This window comes from Desmodus rotundus, chromosome 1 (genome assembly GCF_022682495.2).
Source record: "Desmodus rotundus isolate HL8 chromosome 1, HLdesRot8A.1, whole genome shotgun sequence".
Classification (NCBI taxonomy): domain Eukaryota; kingdom Metazoa; phylum Chordata; class Mammalia; order Chiroptera; family Phyllostomidae; genus Desmodus; species Desmodus rotundus.
In genome coordinates, this window is record NC_071387.1 from 87,336,435 (window position 1) to 87,353,574 (window position 17,140).

Consider the following 17,140-nt stretch of genomic DNA (forward strand, 5'->3'; position numbering starts at 1 on the left):
GTTTTTGAGGTAAAAGTTCATACAGTTAGGGTGCACTGGTCATGAGTATACAGCTCAGTGAACTTCTATATATGTATACCCCATGTAACCTCCACCTGGGTCTAGAGAAAAATGTGTCCAGCACCCAGCAGGCCTGTTCATCAGTACACCCTGAGCCCAACGTACACTCTCTTTTGATTTCTATCACCATAAAATATTTTTCCTTATTCTGAACCTTACAGAAATGGGAAACACATTACAGACTCCTTTGTTTCTGGCTTCTTTTGCTGAACGTTATATCTGGGAGAGTCAGCCACATTGTTAGAGGAAGCAGCAGTTGGCTATTTTTCATGGCTTGGCAATGTTCTTTTTTGGGGGGATTTACATTTTTAATTTTTTTATTGTTGTTAAATTACAATTGTTCCCATTTCCCCGCCCTCATTACTCTCCCCTGCCCAACCCACACACATATCCCGCATTTAGTCCTCCCCTCTGTTGGCTTTGTCCATTGGTCCTTTATTCATGTTCTTTGACTTGACCCTTCCCTTTCTTTCCACCATTATCCCCCTCCCTCCTGCCTTCTGGTAACTCTCAGTTTGTTCTTTAGTTCCAAGTCTGTGGTTCTATTTTGCTCACTTCTCTGTTGATTAGTTTCCATTTATAGGTGAGATCATATGGTACTTTCCTTCTAACCCCTGGCTTATTTTGCTTAGCATAATGCTCTCCAGTTCCATCCATGCTGTCGCTAAGGATGGAAGCTCCTTCTTTCTTTCTGCTGTGTAGTATTCCATTGTATACATGGACCATAGTTTTTTGATCCATTCCTTTACTGATGGGCACTTACGCTGTTTCCAGCATTGGTTATTGTAAATAATTCTACTGTGAACACTGGGGTACATAGGTTTTTTTGAATTTGTGTTTCAGGATTCTTAGGGTGTAATCCCAGCATTTGAATCGCCAGATCAAAAGACAGTTCCATTTTTAGTTTTTTGAGGAAATTCCATACTGTTTTCCACAGTGGTAGCATCAGTCTGCATTCCCACCAACAGTGTACTAGGGTTCTCTTATCTTCATAACCTCACCAGCACTTGATTGTTGATTTGTTTATGATAGCCATTCTGACTGGTGTGAAGTAGTATCTCATTGTGGTTTTCATTTGCAACTCTCTGATGGCTAATGATGCTGAGCAACTTTTTGTATGCCCCTGGGCCCTCTGTATATCTTCCTTGGAGAGAAGTCTCTTCAGGTCCTTTGCCCATTTTTTTAACTGAATTTTTTGTCTTCCTGGTATGAAATCATGTGAGTTCTTTATATATTTTGGAGACTAAACCCTGGTCCGAGGTATCATTTGCAAATATATTTTCCCATAGTGTTGGTTTCCATTCCATTTTGCTGATGTTTTCTTTAGCAGTGCACAAGCTTTTTAAATTGATGTAGTCCCATTTTTTATTCTTTCCTTTGTATCCCTCACTGTAGCGGACATATAGGTGAAAATATTGCTACATGGAATATCTGAAATTTTTCTCTATGTTCTCCTCTAAAACTTTTATGGTGTCATGACTTATATTTAAGTCTTTTATCCATCTTGAGTTTATTTTTGTGTATGGAGTAGGTTTGTGGTCAAGTTTCATATTTTTTTCATGTAACAGTACAGATCTCCCAACATCATTTGTTGGAAAGACTATTTTTACTTCATTTATGCTTCCTCCCCCTTTGTCAAATATTAATTAACCATAAGGCCATGGGTTTATTTCTGGGCTCTCTCTGTTGTGTTCCATTGATCTATGTTTCTGTTCTTATGCCAGTACTAGGCTGTTTTGATTATAGTGGCCTTGTAATATAGTTTGATATCAGGTATTGTGATCCTTCCTACTTTGTTCTTCTTTCTCAAAATTGCTAAGGCTATTTGGGATCATTTATGGTTTCATAAAAATTTTTGAAATACTTGTTCTCTATATGTGAAATATGTCATTGGCACTTTAATAGGGATTGCATTGAATCTATAAATGGCTTTGGGTAGTATGGATATTTTGATGATGTTAATTCTTCCAATCCATGAGCATGGTATATGCTTCCATTTGTTTGTGTCTTCCTTAATTTCTTTCTTCAGTGTTGTGTAGTTTTCTGAGTACAGGTCTTTTACCTCCTTGGTTAGGTTTATTCCTAGGTACTTTATTTTTCTTGTTGCTATATCAAATGGGTCTTTTCCCCCGATTTCTGTTTCTGATGTTTCATTGTTGGTGTACAAGAATGTCTTTGATTTCTGAGTATTGACTTTGTATCCAGCTGTTTGGCCAAATTCATTTATTAGGTCGAGCAAATGAGGTTTTTTTCCTGACTTCTGTTTCTGATATTTCATTGTTGGTATACAAAAACACCATTGATTTCTGAATATTGACTTTGTATCCTGCTGTTTTGCTAAGTTCATTAGGTTGGGCAGGTTTTTGGTGGAGCCTATAGAGTTTTCTATTGCATTATCATGTCATCTGAAAACAGTGACCATTTTACTGCCTCCTTTCCAATTTGGATGCCTTTTCTTTCTTTTTCTTCTCATCACTAGGCTAGATCTTTCAATAGTATGTTGAATAGAAGTGGTGAAAGTGGACACTGTTGTCTTGTTCCTGATTTACTGCGAAAGCTTTTACTATTTTCACATTCAGTAGGATGTTGTCTGTAGGTTTCTCTTATGTGGCCTTTATTATGTTGAGGTATGTTCCCTCTTTGCTGAGTGTTTTTATCATGAATACCTTATCAAATGCTTTTCTGCATCTGTTGATTTGATCATGTGATTTCTGTCTTTCCTTTTGTTTTTGTGATGTATTATATTTTTTCATTTGTGAATATTTTACCATCCTTGCATCCCTGGGATGAATCTCAGTTGATTATCTTGTATAATGTTCTTAATGTATTACTAGATGTGCTTTGCCAGTATTTGGTTGAGGATTTTAGTGTCTATGTTCAACAATATTGGCCTGTAGTTGGGTTTCTTTGTTGTGTCTTCGTCTGGTTTTGGGATTAGAATGATGCTGGCCTCATTAAAAGAGTTTGGGAGTATTCCCTCTTCTTGGTTTTTTTACAATAGTTTGAGAGGATGGGGGTTAGCTCTTCCTTAAATGTTTTGTAAAATTCTCCTGTGAAAACATCCAGTCCAGAGCTTTCGTATGCTGAGAGTTTTTTGTTTACTGCTTCAATTTCCCTAGCCATATCGATGTTCAGGATTTCTTCTTCTTCATTCAGTTTTGGAAGATTATATTTTTTCTAGAAATTTGTCCATTTCACCCAGGTTTTCAAATTTCTTGGCATATAGTTCGTAGTAATTTCTTACAATCCTTTGTATGTCTGTGGTATCAGTTCTAATTTTTCCTTTTTCACTCCTGATTATATTTATTTGAATCTTCTCCTTTTTTCTTGATGAATGTTGTTAAAGGCTTGTCGATTTTTGTTTATCTTTTCAAAGAACCAGGTCCTGGATGTAATGATCATTTGTATTGTGCTTTTAGTCTCTATGTCATTTAATTCTGCTCTAATCTTAGTTATTTCCTTCCTTGTACTTGTTCTGGCCTTTGTTTGTTGTTGTTCCTCCAGTTCTTGTAAATGTAACATTAGGCTGTTTATTTGAAATGTTTCTATCTTTATAAATAGGCCTGTATCACTATGAACTTCCCTGTCAAGACTGCCTTTGCTATGTCCCATAGATTTTGGACTGTTTTGTGTTCATTTTCATTTGTTTCCAGAAACTTTTTGATCTCTTCCTTGATCTCATTGTTAACCCATTAATTGTTTAATAATGAATCTGTGTAGTCACTTCTATATCTCTAAAAGATAGCATTACCTACTGATTTCTTGCTGTGACAGACAAGGAGCAAGTAGCTCACTTACATCCGTCCCCACCCTCCCCCAAAGCAGTTAAATTGTTCTTTTCCACTCCTTTATTGGTTGACTTTGTAATTCCCAATATACTACCATATTTATTTTTAAAATCTTTTTTGGGGGGAGCTTCTAAATATACATACCATAGTGACTATGAAACATATAGCTATAAAGCACTTACATGACCATCATTCTGGCTAAGGATTAGAGCACTGCCATCACTTTTAAAGCTCCCCTTTCCCCCCTGAAGTCACTTACCCTAACTTTGTTGATAGTGGTTCTTTGTTTTTCTTTAGAGTTCTTTTCCTCTTTAGATGCATCCCTCACAGATTGTATTTGCTATAAATGGAACCACACAGTAGGTTCCATTCTGTGCTTTGTATTGTTCCTTCCACCTCGGTAAAACTAATCTAAGCTGACATGTGTCACTGTGGTTCATTCACATCCACTGCCGTGTGCACACTGTTCAAGTAGACCAAGATTTATTTACCAGTTAGCTGTTGATGGACCTTTGAGTTGTTTTCTATTTTCTGCCTTCATGAACATCCTAATTCACATCTCCCAGTACATGTGTGCAAGGGTTTCTCCCGGGGACAGATACAAGAGTGGAATCTGCATTGCAGGGAGCATGCATACTTGGTTTCACTTGATAGTGGCAGTTTTCCAGTGTGGTTGCACCAATGTACAGTCCTCAACCTCAGAGATTCTGACTTGATTAGCTAGGGTGGGACAGGGCATTGGGAGGGTTCAAAGCCTCCCAGGTGAGTACATCATGAGGTTCCACATCCATCCTTATTTCTAATCCATCAACTCTAGATAGTATCTTGATTCTGTAGTTTGAGAGTCCCTAGCACTCCTTTCCATTCTCCTTCCTCAAGGTTTTTGTGTAGTGATCTGAAAGAGATAAGGGCTTTTCCAAGGCAGGGTCAGAGTGTAGGGGTTAGGGAAGAGAAGTTATCAAGGCATGGACAGGAATTGGTTAAAATACTAGGAGAAAGACATTCAAGTGAATTCTTCCTTCAGGCAGAGTTGAGGAACTATAAAACCCAAGAGAAGGGAATTTTTCCCAGAAACCAATCCTTCCTTCCCTCCACACCAGTAGTCTTGAATGTCTGTATGCCGATTGTAGTCCAGAGAGAGTGTCATTCAGATGGCTTCAATTTTCAGACACTGACACTACTCTCAACTGCTCTGAGAGTCTTTTTTTTTTTTAAAGAGTTTATTTATTTTTAGAGAGAGGGAAAGGAAAAGAGAGAGACGGAGAGAAACATCAGTGTGGTTGCCTTCCATGTGTACCCTGCTGGGTACCTGGCCTGCAACCCAGGCATGTGCCCTGACTGGGAATTGAACTGTGATCCTTTGATTCACAGGCCCACGCTCAATCTACTGAGCTGCACCAGCCAGGGCCTCTCAGGCTTTAGGGTCATATTTCTTTAAAGGGACTCCAACCATGGCTTGGGTTTCTCAACCCTGGCTGAAGTTAGCGATGCGTGGGAGATTTGAATAAATACTGATTCCCAGGGCCCCAGACCCATTATATTAGAATGTCATGGGTAAGAGCCAGGCATCATTAGGCTTCAGAAGCTGCCCAGATGATTGTTAAATGCAGCCACAGGGAAGAGAACTAGTAGTCAGAGGTCTCAAACTTTAACTAGCACCCATGTCAGAATCACCTGGAGGGTTTGTTAAACTCGTAGCTGGGCTCCACTGGCAGCTTCTGATTCTGTGAGTCTTGGATGGGGCCCCTGGATTTGCATTTCTAAAAGGTTCCCAGTGATGCAGAAATTACTGCTTCCCTCAACCACAGCTAGAAAACCACCTTGCACCTGTGGTGACCCTGCACACAGCCCGGTGGGACCAGAGAGAACAGCTGTGCTGAGCTGCTGCATCCAGTCATGTGTGCCTCTTCCCAGCTCTGTATTACATTGTTAGGCTAGTGGCTGGAAATTGGCAAATCAGGACTCTGCCACCCTCAGTTAGTTGCTAAGTATTCACAACCTGAATGACATCATGATCAGCAGGGATTTGGGAGGGCACCAACTGTGGTGCAATGCATCTGGTCTAGAAGAATCATTAACTGCCATAATCAATAGGATCTTCATTATGAATACCCATATCTGTGGCACAAAAAGGTATATACATTGAAAAAAATTTTTTTAATATTCCCATGACCACAGGCTCCAAGCATTAAAAATATTTTTTCTGGTTTGAGTTATTAATACAATTATTGGTAGCTAAATAACTACATTATAAATTTTGAGTTATTAAACAGAGGAGACTCTGGGGGATGCCATTTCAAATTTCTTATGTGGCATCTTGGGAATTTTTAAACACTGGGTAGTGCCAGAATGGGGAATGAGGGAAGGGAACAAATATAAACCCTGCAATTGTAGGTATATACATAGATGCTGAAGGTTTGGAAATTGACTTTATTTTAATAAACCACGTCCAAGAACCCTTGGGCAGTCTGTGTAGCCTGATTTTGAAACTGCTGGCCTAGACCGTGCTGCAGGAAGTAGCCACACACTGCATGTGACATCCACATCTCACTCTGGGCTTGGATCTAGCAGGTGTGCCCTTAGTCACTGGTAGGTCAGGATCAGGACCAGGAGAGCAGGCTCGACTGAAACCTTTGCCCTACATGGTGGAAACCACATCCGTTCTGCTCAAACATTTCTCTCCACAAAAAAAAACAGAGCCATGACCTTGCTTAGAATAACCTTTCAGGCACTAACATCTGGGCAGGCACCTGCACACTAGAAGCAAAAATATTTTTTTAAAAAAGGGTCTTCCTAAAGAACCCCTCCTCCCACCCTGGAGGCTGGGTTTCCATATTTTGGGGGGAGGGGCTGTTATCTTTGGTGACAATTTTCCTTACAAATTGTGCCATGCTGTGTTTAGGTAACTTTACTGTTTGGCTGACAAAGAAAATCACCAGAATCAATTTCTCATCCAGGCCATCAAAGGCTAAAAAAATTCTCTTCTGAACTTGTATTGACCCCAGTGCTATCCTGAGTTTTTAATTTTGGGTGGGTTGGAGGAACAGGGTGAATGGTGACAGACAGGAATTTTCTTCAGTTCCCCCTACCTGCAAAACACACTCTGACCTTCTGAACCAAACTAAGAATGGCTGTGAACATTATGAGAAGAGTTTGGAAACTCCAGGTGTTGCCCTTGTAGCACAGAGGCCATGTGTCCTTCTCTAAAGATCCATGGGGCCAGAACCATTGTAGCTTGGTGGGTTTTGGTATGACTGGCCTTCTTCACATATCAAAGTGCTTGATTTCCAAGTGACAAGTCCGTCCAGGTAAGTAAATCAATTCCGACTTTCTTTTTTGTTCCTTTGCAGTGAAATACAAAATGGAAGAGGAGGAGGAGGAGGAGAGTATAGCTGCAACTCCAGCACCTTAACCACTGTTGGTATCTTCCCTTTTGAGCACCAATGACCCCATTCAAGGAGAAAGTCCAAATTCTACTTCCTTTATTGTTAGTTTTTTAATGACTAGATTTGGTACATGTGAATACAGAATCTTTCCCACATAAGATAGGATTTGTTGCACACATCTTTAGTGCAAATAGTTCTTACTTTACTGGTAAGAATGCATTAGTTTTAACTTTCTGCCTTAAACCTAAATTTTATTTTTTTCATCCATATATTTCTTTGGTGCTTCAAGAGGTTTCTTCTATACCAACTTCCATGAAAATGAACAATGAACTCTAGTTCCAGCGATAAAGTGTTCTAGTTACTAGTTACCCACTTTTAGTCACCTTTGCGAAGAGCCATATTTAAATTTAAGTCCCAAACTTCTGCATTAGGTTTGAAGTTTATCTGGTGTGTACTCTTCATAAAAAAGATTATCACCTGTGATCATTTCAAAAGGAGACTGGCCCTTAACTTTTACAGTTCACCCAACAAAATGTGGCACTTAAACCCGGACAACAATAACGAAGGATGTTTGTTGTATAGGCTCCAAAATATAGGAAGTTCCTCGTTTTATGGGCAAGTTAAATTATTACCTTCATTTGTTCTGTGGTCTGCTATCAACCAGGATTTTCCCATTCAAAGAGCCACAACCTTAGCCTCTGGGCAGATCCAAAAGCCTAGTGGTTGTATTGGGTTATTTCAACAAGCTACCACACATCTTAAGGAAATAGTGAAGTCTTTAGTTTTGTGTTAAGAACAGCATTTTGAAAATAAAATCCATCTGCTCATGCTTTAAAACCTTTTTAATTTGTAATATTTATATACAGTCATGTATAGTACGCATTGATTGTCTTGAAATTTCTTTAATGATTTTTTCTTGTAAGTCAGCCAGGGGAGGGTGAAGGTACATTACAAAACACATTAATACATTTAATAAATACATATTACCTATAAAAAATGAGCCATAGCTCTTTATTAATTCATAAAAGCACCTGCTGAGAACTCCTGTAAGCTGGTATAATCATTGCATGATTGGATTATAAAAGCCACAAAGCTCCCTTTCAGATTGGGGTTTAGCTTAGCATTGGCCAACCTAGAAGACCACCCTACATTTATGTGTGTTCATTGGGCCCTAATGGAATCTGTGCTACAAGCACTGGATCCCAGCTTTCAACACAGAACCCAAAATCCTGGAGACCAGTTCATCAAGTCAGTTCTCCAAGCCAATTCCCTCACCAGCCCCTCCATCTCCAGTGGAGAAATCCATCCCATAATGACCATTTTCCATTAAAAGGGAGACAAGAGTGGCTGTTATAGTCCCAGGGAACTTTAATAACTGGATGTGGAAAGGTTTGTGCTTATAATTAGGTATTTTTATCACAGATGCACCCCTTTCAGGTCATCTTCCCCAGCAAGTCTCCTTTACATAAACAGATCTTAAGCAAAGATGCCACTTAATTTTGCATTTACACTTTGTTCCATGGAGGCAATTGGCTGCCACACTCTCTTGGCCAAGATGTCTCTTTGTACCCTGCATGTATAATCATTAAAAAAATAACAGTTCTCTGTACTATCCCCTCATTCCCCACCTCTGTCCCCATTGTGAGGACATTCAGCCTACTCTTGATCTTAGGGCCAAAATAAAACAAAACCCAGAGCACAATAACGTATCAGAAGTTTAAAAGAAAAGAAAGAGGTCTCATTAAGGAAGGTACTCCATGGCTCAAAACTGGTTCCATTTTTATGGCAGTAAAACATTACATTCCACTCATAGCGATTTATGCTGAGCTATCTTACATGCCTGGACCACCAAGAACTTAGAAAATACCCATGTGAGTTACTCCCTTCTGCAAGGGGCTCCTGCAGAACGCGTCACAGATGGGATCAGGGAGCTCTGAACGACTCCAGGGCTCGGAGGTGAGCGACCATTTCCTGGCACAAGAATGTGCAATGCAGTTGGTTTTCACAGACATGGACCCAGGTGTTCGAAGAATTCTGTATTTTGACAATTCTTGGTCTGCATGCAACCACCTCCACCCCCACCCCAAGTTTTTAGTCTGCCCAATGACGATCCTCTCACAAGGGACTTGAGTCTGATTCTATAGAAGTAAGCATGTGCTTTAGGCAGAGGAGGAAGCTTCTGGAGATCAGGGCTGGGGGCATTCTGGTTCCATGCTTCCCTTCCCCATGTGTGGTGATGAGAAATGCACTAGCAGGACAGAAACCCAAAGGAGGGCTTCTCACAAGGGATGGTCGGATTGGTCTTGTTTACCCCAGTGCTCTGCAAGGATGGGGGGAGGGAAGACGAGGACAGGACACAGCAGAGACTAGGTCCTCAAGAATAATCAGAAGGTTTATTAAAACATAGCTCAGACATACTGGCTTATGAAGAGGTCAGTTGGCCCTCACCAAATGCTAAACTTTTTCATTTTCTTTAAAAGGTTAAAGGCTTATAGGTTGTTTTATAGAAAAAAAGCAATATAGTGATTAGAGCATATGCAAAAGGATCCAGCCTCACGTAGACATTCCATGCTGTCAGGTTAAGACTTTGCTTTGAATTGTTAGTTATTATGCTGGCCAAACAGTGCAGAAAACATGGTGCTTTGAATGGCCGAGTAGTTTGAAATGCCAAAGAACCAAGGAATGACTTGCTGAGAACAAATGGAAACCATGACAGAAACAATGGGCTTGAAGAGTCAAACCATTTTCATGGAACTTTCAGAACATCAAGTTAAAATGTACACTACTCCTTCCAAAAGCAGCAAGAAAGCCCCAAATGCTCCACCCCACCCTGGAACTTTCACTACATCAGTGTAAAAGCCCAAGAACTCACTGCACATTAGCAGCAGGGTCATCATCCTAGAGGCCACCCCTGGAATACCCTGCCATGTGACACTATCTGGGAAAATGTGCTGTGACGCCTGCCTTCCAGCCTGCCATCCCAGGAGCTTTAAGCTGGTGGCCCCATTTAAGCCTTTGAAATGAATGGGGAAAAACTGGGAGAGAGCACTGGTAAGTGCCTTAAGAGGGAGAGATGATCAAAGGAAGACACTGCTGCCTCAAGCCAGAGTGTTGCTTAGTGACACGAGGGAGGGAAGAGTGTTGCTTTCCTGTCATAAATGCTAGTCCAGAGGGGTCACCAGTTTCTAAATGTGATGGACACCAACTCACAGACAACATCTCCTCTTTGGCACATGATAGTGTCCTTCCACCACTATTGGTTGGTTGTAAGGCTCACCCCATGATTTGATTAGGCCTCTCCTTGGAATCATACTCACAACCTCTTGAACTGCTCTTGTCACCCACCTGAAATGTGCAGGCTGGTGGAAAAACCCCCACTGGTCATCCTCAATGAAATCTACAAGAGGCCACCAGGGGTTGAGGATAAGTGATACTGGCACACTGACTGTGAACTTGGTTCCATTCTACCCTCCAAGGATGAAAGTCTTCTTGGCCATATATTTGAGTGAGCTTAATACTATTTGCAATTAGCTTTGCTTTATTTGTGGGGATTGAGGTTGGTTTGGTATTGTGGGGGCAGGGGGTGTCACAGGGCAGGGAGGGCAGTTGGTGTTAGCTTTTCAGTTCAGCAGTATTCACATTTACACAAAATCCCCTTGTCTAAGATTTCCAAATCTGGCTGTGAGGCAGCCTTATTTGGCTACTGTTACTGATTTCTCCCTCAAGAAAGACACAGCCAGGAAATAAAATTGGTAAGAGTTCTCTGGAACTTTGTCTTTTACCAGAAGTGTCTTCCAGTGTAACTTGGTGGAGCAGTTGGGATCTGGAAACAAGGATAACACTCTAAGAACTCAGTGCTGTACAAAGTCAGTGTCAGAACCAACATGTTAACAATGTGCCAAAGATCAGTACCTGGCTATTTCAGGGACTGGAGTTCCCAAGAGAAGCAGCAGCCATTATGTATTATGTCACTACATTCTTAAGTTAAAAACCTACTTCACTTTCTAAGTTCAGGGTATTTTCATGTCTTGAAGGTATCAGGAGGGCTTAAGAGTGACTAATGGGGCCACTTTCTAACCACAATTATAACACACAGGTGGATGAATGCCTTGAGTTAGGCCTATCTTGGCACCCAATGATGAATCAGTCCAATGGTTTGTAGGAGGGCTTCAGAATGCAAATTTGTGACTATTTTTGCCTTTGAATATGTTCCATACCCATGCAAATCAATGTCTAATACAGCATTCACAAGGCTAGGAAAACCCAAGCTCCCTCTAGAGATCATAGACCATCCCTGATTTACATCAAAAACAAAAGACTCTCAGGCTGAGTAATGGGCACGTAACAGAAAAAATGGAAATCCAATTTACATGTGTAAACTGGTCCGTGCGTTTAAAAAGAAGCACAGAGCAATGGTTGGAAATTAAATGTGGGAATGAAAGTGCATCTTTGGATTGCTGGAGAAGCAAAATGATGTCATTCTCACAGGCAAAACACAAACAGTGACAATTCTGCTGATGTCTGTTTGGCGTCAGCTAGTAAACCTGCTTTTGTGCACATGGGAGACAAGTGACAATTACTTCAATTTCTCAAGCTAATCCCTAAGGAGTGGGAGCGGGGCAACCTGGTACCCAGCTGGGGCACAAAGATAGAGGGGGAATGAAAGGGGGGAATAAACTAGGTTGGATGCCAGCAAAATCTGCCAGGGACTCATAATTCTGGGCTTTTCCTGAAAGTCACCTCCCAGGCAGAGTGGAGGATACTTTCTTTATAATGAAACCAGAGAATTCACTGGATACAAGAGCCCCAAAATGGTGACCCTTCCAAATGAATCTATAGGTCATACACTAAGTACAGGTGGATCTTCCATGCATGGAGAAAGGGGTAAGAGAAAAGTGGACGCCTTGCATGCATTCTAGCTACAAAGTGTCTACTTGAGCCACTGTCTCTGCAGGCCTGTCAGCAGCCTCTGCAGAGCAGTGTGTCCCTGTTGAAGCGGCTCCCTGCCCCCACACACTGACCTTTCTTAAGCTTTCTGATGAAACATCACTGCGTAATACTTACAGTCCCTCCATTGAGCACAACGGCCATCTCAGTTGGCTGATACACATTGCTTCTAAACGGAGCACTGGGTCTGTTTCCTAAACTGCCATTGCGAAATCCTGCTGTCCGGAGAGCTGAGGGAGGGAAGGAAAAGCAACACACACACACACAAAAAGACAACTTTTGTTTTCTTCCCCTATATCAACACCATGCTCTGGGCACACATTTCCCCCCTCTCTCCTCCCCTATGTCACAAGCCTGATTCCAAACAAAAGTCACAAAGGGACTTTGTTCTCTAGCTCTCTTGGAGCTTACCCCATCTCAGTGGGGTTGGGAAGTCTGTAGAATCCAGGCTGCAGCCTGCTGGAGGTGGAGAGGGCTGGGCCTCTACTCCTCCCTCCCCAGCTCCTGCAGGCCACAGGTGACAAGGAAGGAAGCACCTCTGCATTCCCCAGAAGCTCTCCTCTGACAAAAGACCTCCTCACTATAGAATACCATTCATGTCAAGTTCAACATCCCACCGTTCAATACTGTTCACTATTTCTGGATACACACAGAGATAGGAAAGAACATGGACATCAAGGTACACTTCATGGGAAAGTGATGTGGAAGTACTCCAACCAGACAGGTAGGGTTATTTCTGAATAGAAAAAAAGGGAGATCTGAAACAAAGAGAGAAAAATATAGTAAACTGTGTTTCATTTGTTGTGTACTTTATAGGTCCCCCTTTTTATACTCTCCCCTTTCTTTATAAAGATAAACCTAATTACACCAAAAGACATGAAGAAAATTTAAATGCATGTGGTTAAGTGAAAGAAGCAAGTCTGTAAAAGCTACATACTATATGATTCCCATTATAATATTCTGGAAAAGGCAAAACTAGAGAGACAGTAAACGATTAGTGATTGCTAGGGGTTGGGTTGGGGGTGGTGGTGATGAATTGGTGGAACACAGGGCAATTTTAAGCAGTGAAACTATTCTGCATAACTATAATGGTAAATATATGACATGCATTTGTCCAAACCCATAGAACTGTGCAGAGTGCTCTGTAAAATGTAAATTAGGGGCTTTAGTTGATAACACTGTATCAATATTGATTAACTGCAACACTAATGTAACAAATACAAGTTGTTAACAACAGGAAAGCCGTGGGAGGGCCTTGTGGGAACTTCCTATACTCAATTTTTCTATAAACCTAAAACTGCTCTTTTAAAAAAATCTATTAAAAATAGTGGAGAAAGCAGTACTAGTTAAAAATCAAGAAAAATGTCCATCTCAATTGTGCAATGGCATCTTCATTATCTTCATTTTCACTGAAGACACTGACCTTACTTTGCTAAGAAAAGCCTCTCTTAAAAGTCTTCCCTAAAGGGAGTCATCTTTCTGACTAAAAAGTAGCAAGAGAGCTTGGGATTTTCACAAATTCCTTGGAGCAGGGACCAAAATCACCTTGCTAATATAGTTAACCTTCATAGAATGCCAAACAGGACCCAGGCACTGAGAAAAATTATACACACACAGACATGCATATTAACATACATATTAACTTATTTCATTTTCATAGCATAATAGGTACTTTTATTATTTCTACTTTACCTGAGGCACAGAGAGATTAAGTAATTTGCCCAAGGTCACATAGCTGCTAAGTGGCAGAACCAGCATTTGAATTCAAGCAGAGAATCTGTGTTCATAACTGTCACACTATAGTAACTCCAAATACTATGTTTTTAACCACCATACTCAGTTAATTAGAAGCAACTCAAATTTAAGTGGCTTAGGGACAGCTCAGCCCAGACTGGACCACAGAAACTGTGGCAGGATAGGGAATACATGTTCTTAACAAGGGTGCCCAAGCTTTTGGCGTCTCTGGGCCACACTGGAAGAAGAAGAGTTGTATTAGGCACACATTAAATACATTGTGACACGTAATCACACACACAAAAATTCTCATAATGTTTTTTGTGTTGGGCCTCATTCATAGCCATGTTGGGCCACATGCAGCCCACAGGCTGTGGGTTGGACGCCTCTGTGTAAGACATACTTATGAAAACCCTTTTGCTTTAGCATCTCCAAGCCTTCAACAGCCCCTTAAGTATGTGCTCAGCAAGGAGATACCCTTCCTGGAAAATAGAGAAGGGGTTGCTGGGACACAGTAGGGGACAGAGGAGACTACTCATGGACTCTTACCAGTCTCAATTCCTAGCCTAGACCTGCTTGAAGAGAGGGAAGACCAAACAACACATCTTTCCTTATAGTGCAGAGACCCAGTCAGCTATAGTTGGGAGAATCTGGCTCCAACAGATTCTCAACTCTACTGTCCAGCTGTGGGGTGTCTTGGCCAGAGAATGAGTCTCTGTAGTGGTTATTTGTGCTTCTCCTCTGGTAAACATCCCTCTCACATTCTAGTTCCCTGACTGTTGGCTACAGCTGCCTTCTACCCCACCCCCACCCCCACCTCCAGGTGTGCGTGTGATTTAGGCCTAGCCAATCAGGGCATCAAATCTCCCCAGCCATGCTGATTGGTTCAGGGAAGGCCCATCAGGTCAATCAGAGTTAACACTGGGACTTATGCTCAAACATTCTAGGAAATGTTCTCTGTAGCCTAGAGCTGTGTGCTGCCATGATGCTAAGAGTTAAGAAGATGGAGAAAGACCAAATCTTGTCATCTTGAGCTTCCTGGATCTAACCATTCCTGAAGCTTGATACCAAGTTTTGTTGTTGCTGTTGTTTGGTTTTGTTTAAGCTGATTCAAATCAGATTTCCACTACTTGCAACTTCAAGAATCCCAGCTAACACCCATTTTGACCTGGGTCCACTTGGAAAGGCATGCGGGGCTCACCCATGAGAGGGTCCCCATAGGAATCAAAGATCATAGGTTGCATGCCAGCCTTCCCCTGTCTAGACTCTGCAAGTGAGGCTAAATTGGCCCTGGCCCCAAAGCCAACTCAGGGCCTCCCACTGGGAAGCTAAGGGTCAGAGTTTAAACAGTCTTTGGCCCTAGTGAGATCTAAGAGCCCAAATCCCCTAACAGAAGAAAGAACTCTTTTCTTTCCAACTCCTTTGGAAGATGAACATGTAATGCTCCTTGTTAACACCTTTGAAGATGTGATCTGATGTGTTATATCCTTCAATGTATTTTAATCCTTTTACTCACATACCTCATGTCTTGTTGATTCTTATTAGCAAACAGCAGGCTGGTGAAGTCTTATATATCAAGGGTCTCACTTGGGGGAAGGGAATAAGGAAGGAAAAACTGCTGGGGCCTGGCTGAGCCATAGGCCAGCCTGGGTAACCCTCTTCCCACCTCTTAAAGAATCAGGACAGTGGGGAAGGGATTACAGGAACTACTATAAAGGACACATGGACAAAATCAAGGGGGAGAGTGGAGTTGGGGGAGGGAGGGGGGTTTGGCTGGGGTGGGGTGGAGGGATGGGGAGAAAAGGCATATACCTGTAACTGAATAACAATAAAAATTAAAAAAATATATAACTCTTAAAATTAAAAAAAAAAAGAATCAGGGCAAACTTACAAGGGAAGAGAGACTGAAAGTCTGGCTGGTTAAAATGCAAGAAAAACAGGGTCACTGAAGCTCCTGGGCAAAGCCCTTGGTGGGGCTGTTTCTTAAAACGTAAGCTGGCTGAGATAAGCACCACAGATGAATAGCTATTCTCACTGTAGCAAGAGAGTGTGCTCAGGCATTTCCTAGCTAGCAAAGCAAGGGCTTGTAGAACAAGGGCAATCCCTAGTCAGGATGCCAATTTAGCCTCTCTGTGAGCTTTCTGAGGGAACTAACTGCCTGGAGCCTGCCCTGTTTGACCCCATGTAAAGTTTGGTGGATTACAAATTTGGTATGATACAAACTAGGGCTATTTTTAAAAAAAGTCTGAGAACATTCAAGATTGGTGAAGAAGTGGGGACAATAGGGCTCTCACACAATGTTAAAGGGGGACAGTAAATTAGCCCACCATTCTGAAGGGCTGTCTTGCAGTATATATCAAGATTTAAAGGTGCAGAATCTTTGGTGCATCTTTAGGTGCAGTGTAGGATTTTTTTTTTTTTTTGTCAAGGAGTTAATTGATCAAGGGCACAGAGATGAATGGATAAGAATGGTGATTGCAACAAACTGATGGTTGCCATATGGGAGGGTGTTGGGCAACTGGGTGAAAAAGGGAAAGGGATTAAGAAGTAGAGATTGGTAGTGACAGAATAGTCATTGGGATGTAATGTACAGCAGAGCAAATAGAGCCAATAATATTGTAATAACTATGTGTGTTGCCAGGTAAGTACTAGACTTATCATCAGGGGTGATCAATTCATAAATTATATAAATGTCAAACCACTGGATTGTACACCGGAAACTAATATAATATTGAATGTGAACTGCAAATGAAAATTATTTTAATGAAAAAAAAAGCTGGAAACAAGTAGAATACTTGCCAGCTGAAGATCAGAAAATTAATTATGGTGCCTAATGGAAAGCTCTGCATCTTGATAAGGACACTGAAGCTCTGCAGTCACTAACCTGGAAAGGCCTCAGCCACGATACTGATTTAAGCAAGCACACTGCACACCACCCAGTGGTTTCAACCTGCTTACATCTTAGAATCACTTGGAGAGCTTAAAAATATCTAAACCCAAAGGAAACTTCCTCAATAAGGGGTCAGGCACTGGTAATTTTTTAAAGCTGCTCAAGCAGTTCTTATGTGCAGCTAGGTTAAAAATGGCTCTATAGGATTGTCATATGTGCTGTGTGTGTGAGAGAAAGAGAGAGAGACAGAGAGGGAGGGAGACTCTATATGTATCCATTCATGTAGAGATGTCTGGCAAGATGGGAGCAAACAGTCAGCAGTAGCTGCCTTTGGA

The 17,140-nt window shown here is 41.4% G+C and overlaps 2 protein-coding genes across 19 annotated transcripts in view; one reads left to right on the top strand and one right to left on the bottom strand.

Annotated features, from left to right (window-relative positions):
• IQCK (IQ motif containing K) overlaps positions 1-8,097 on the top strand; it is a 217,422-nt gene extending 209,325 nt beyond the window's left edge. For all 15 annotated transcript variants that reach the window (XR_008427022.1, XR_008427025.1, XM_045195357.2 and 12 more), the window contains one exon: positions 7,199-8,097. Coding sequence is in view for 13 of the 15 variants with exons in the window: in XM_045195357.2 (XP_045051292.2) it covers positions 7,199-7,260 (62 nt within the window). In the remaining 2 variants the exon portion in view is untranslated. The remainder of the gene's footprint in view (positions 1-7,198) is intronic.
• GPRC5B (G protein-coupled receptor class C group 5 member B) overlaps positions 1-17,140 on the bottom strand; it is a 153,783-nt gene that overhangs the window by 124,786 nt on the left and 11,857 nt on the right. For 3 of the 4 annotated variants that reach the window (XM_053925811.2, XM_053925827.2, XM_053925821.2), the window contains one exon: positions 12,299-12,411. In XM_053925811.2, coding sequence (XP_053781786.1) covers positions 12,299-12,411 — 113 coding nt within the window. Of the gene's footprint in view, positions 1-9,605; positions 11,058-12,298; positions 12,412-17,140 lie in introns of those variants that run through there. The other variant, XM_024560369.2, reaches the window with a different exon arrangement.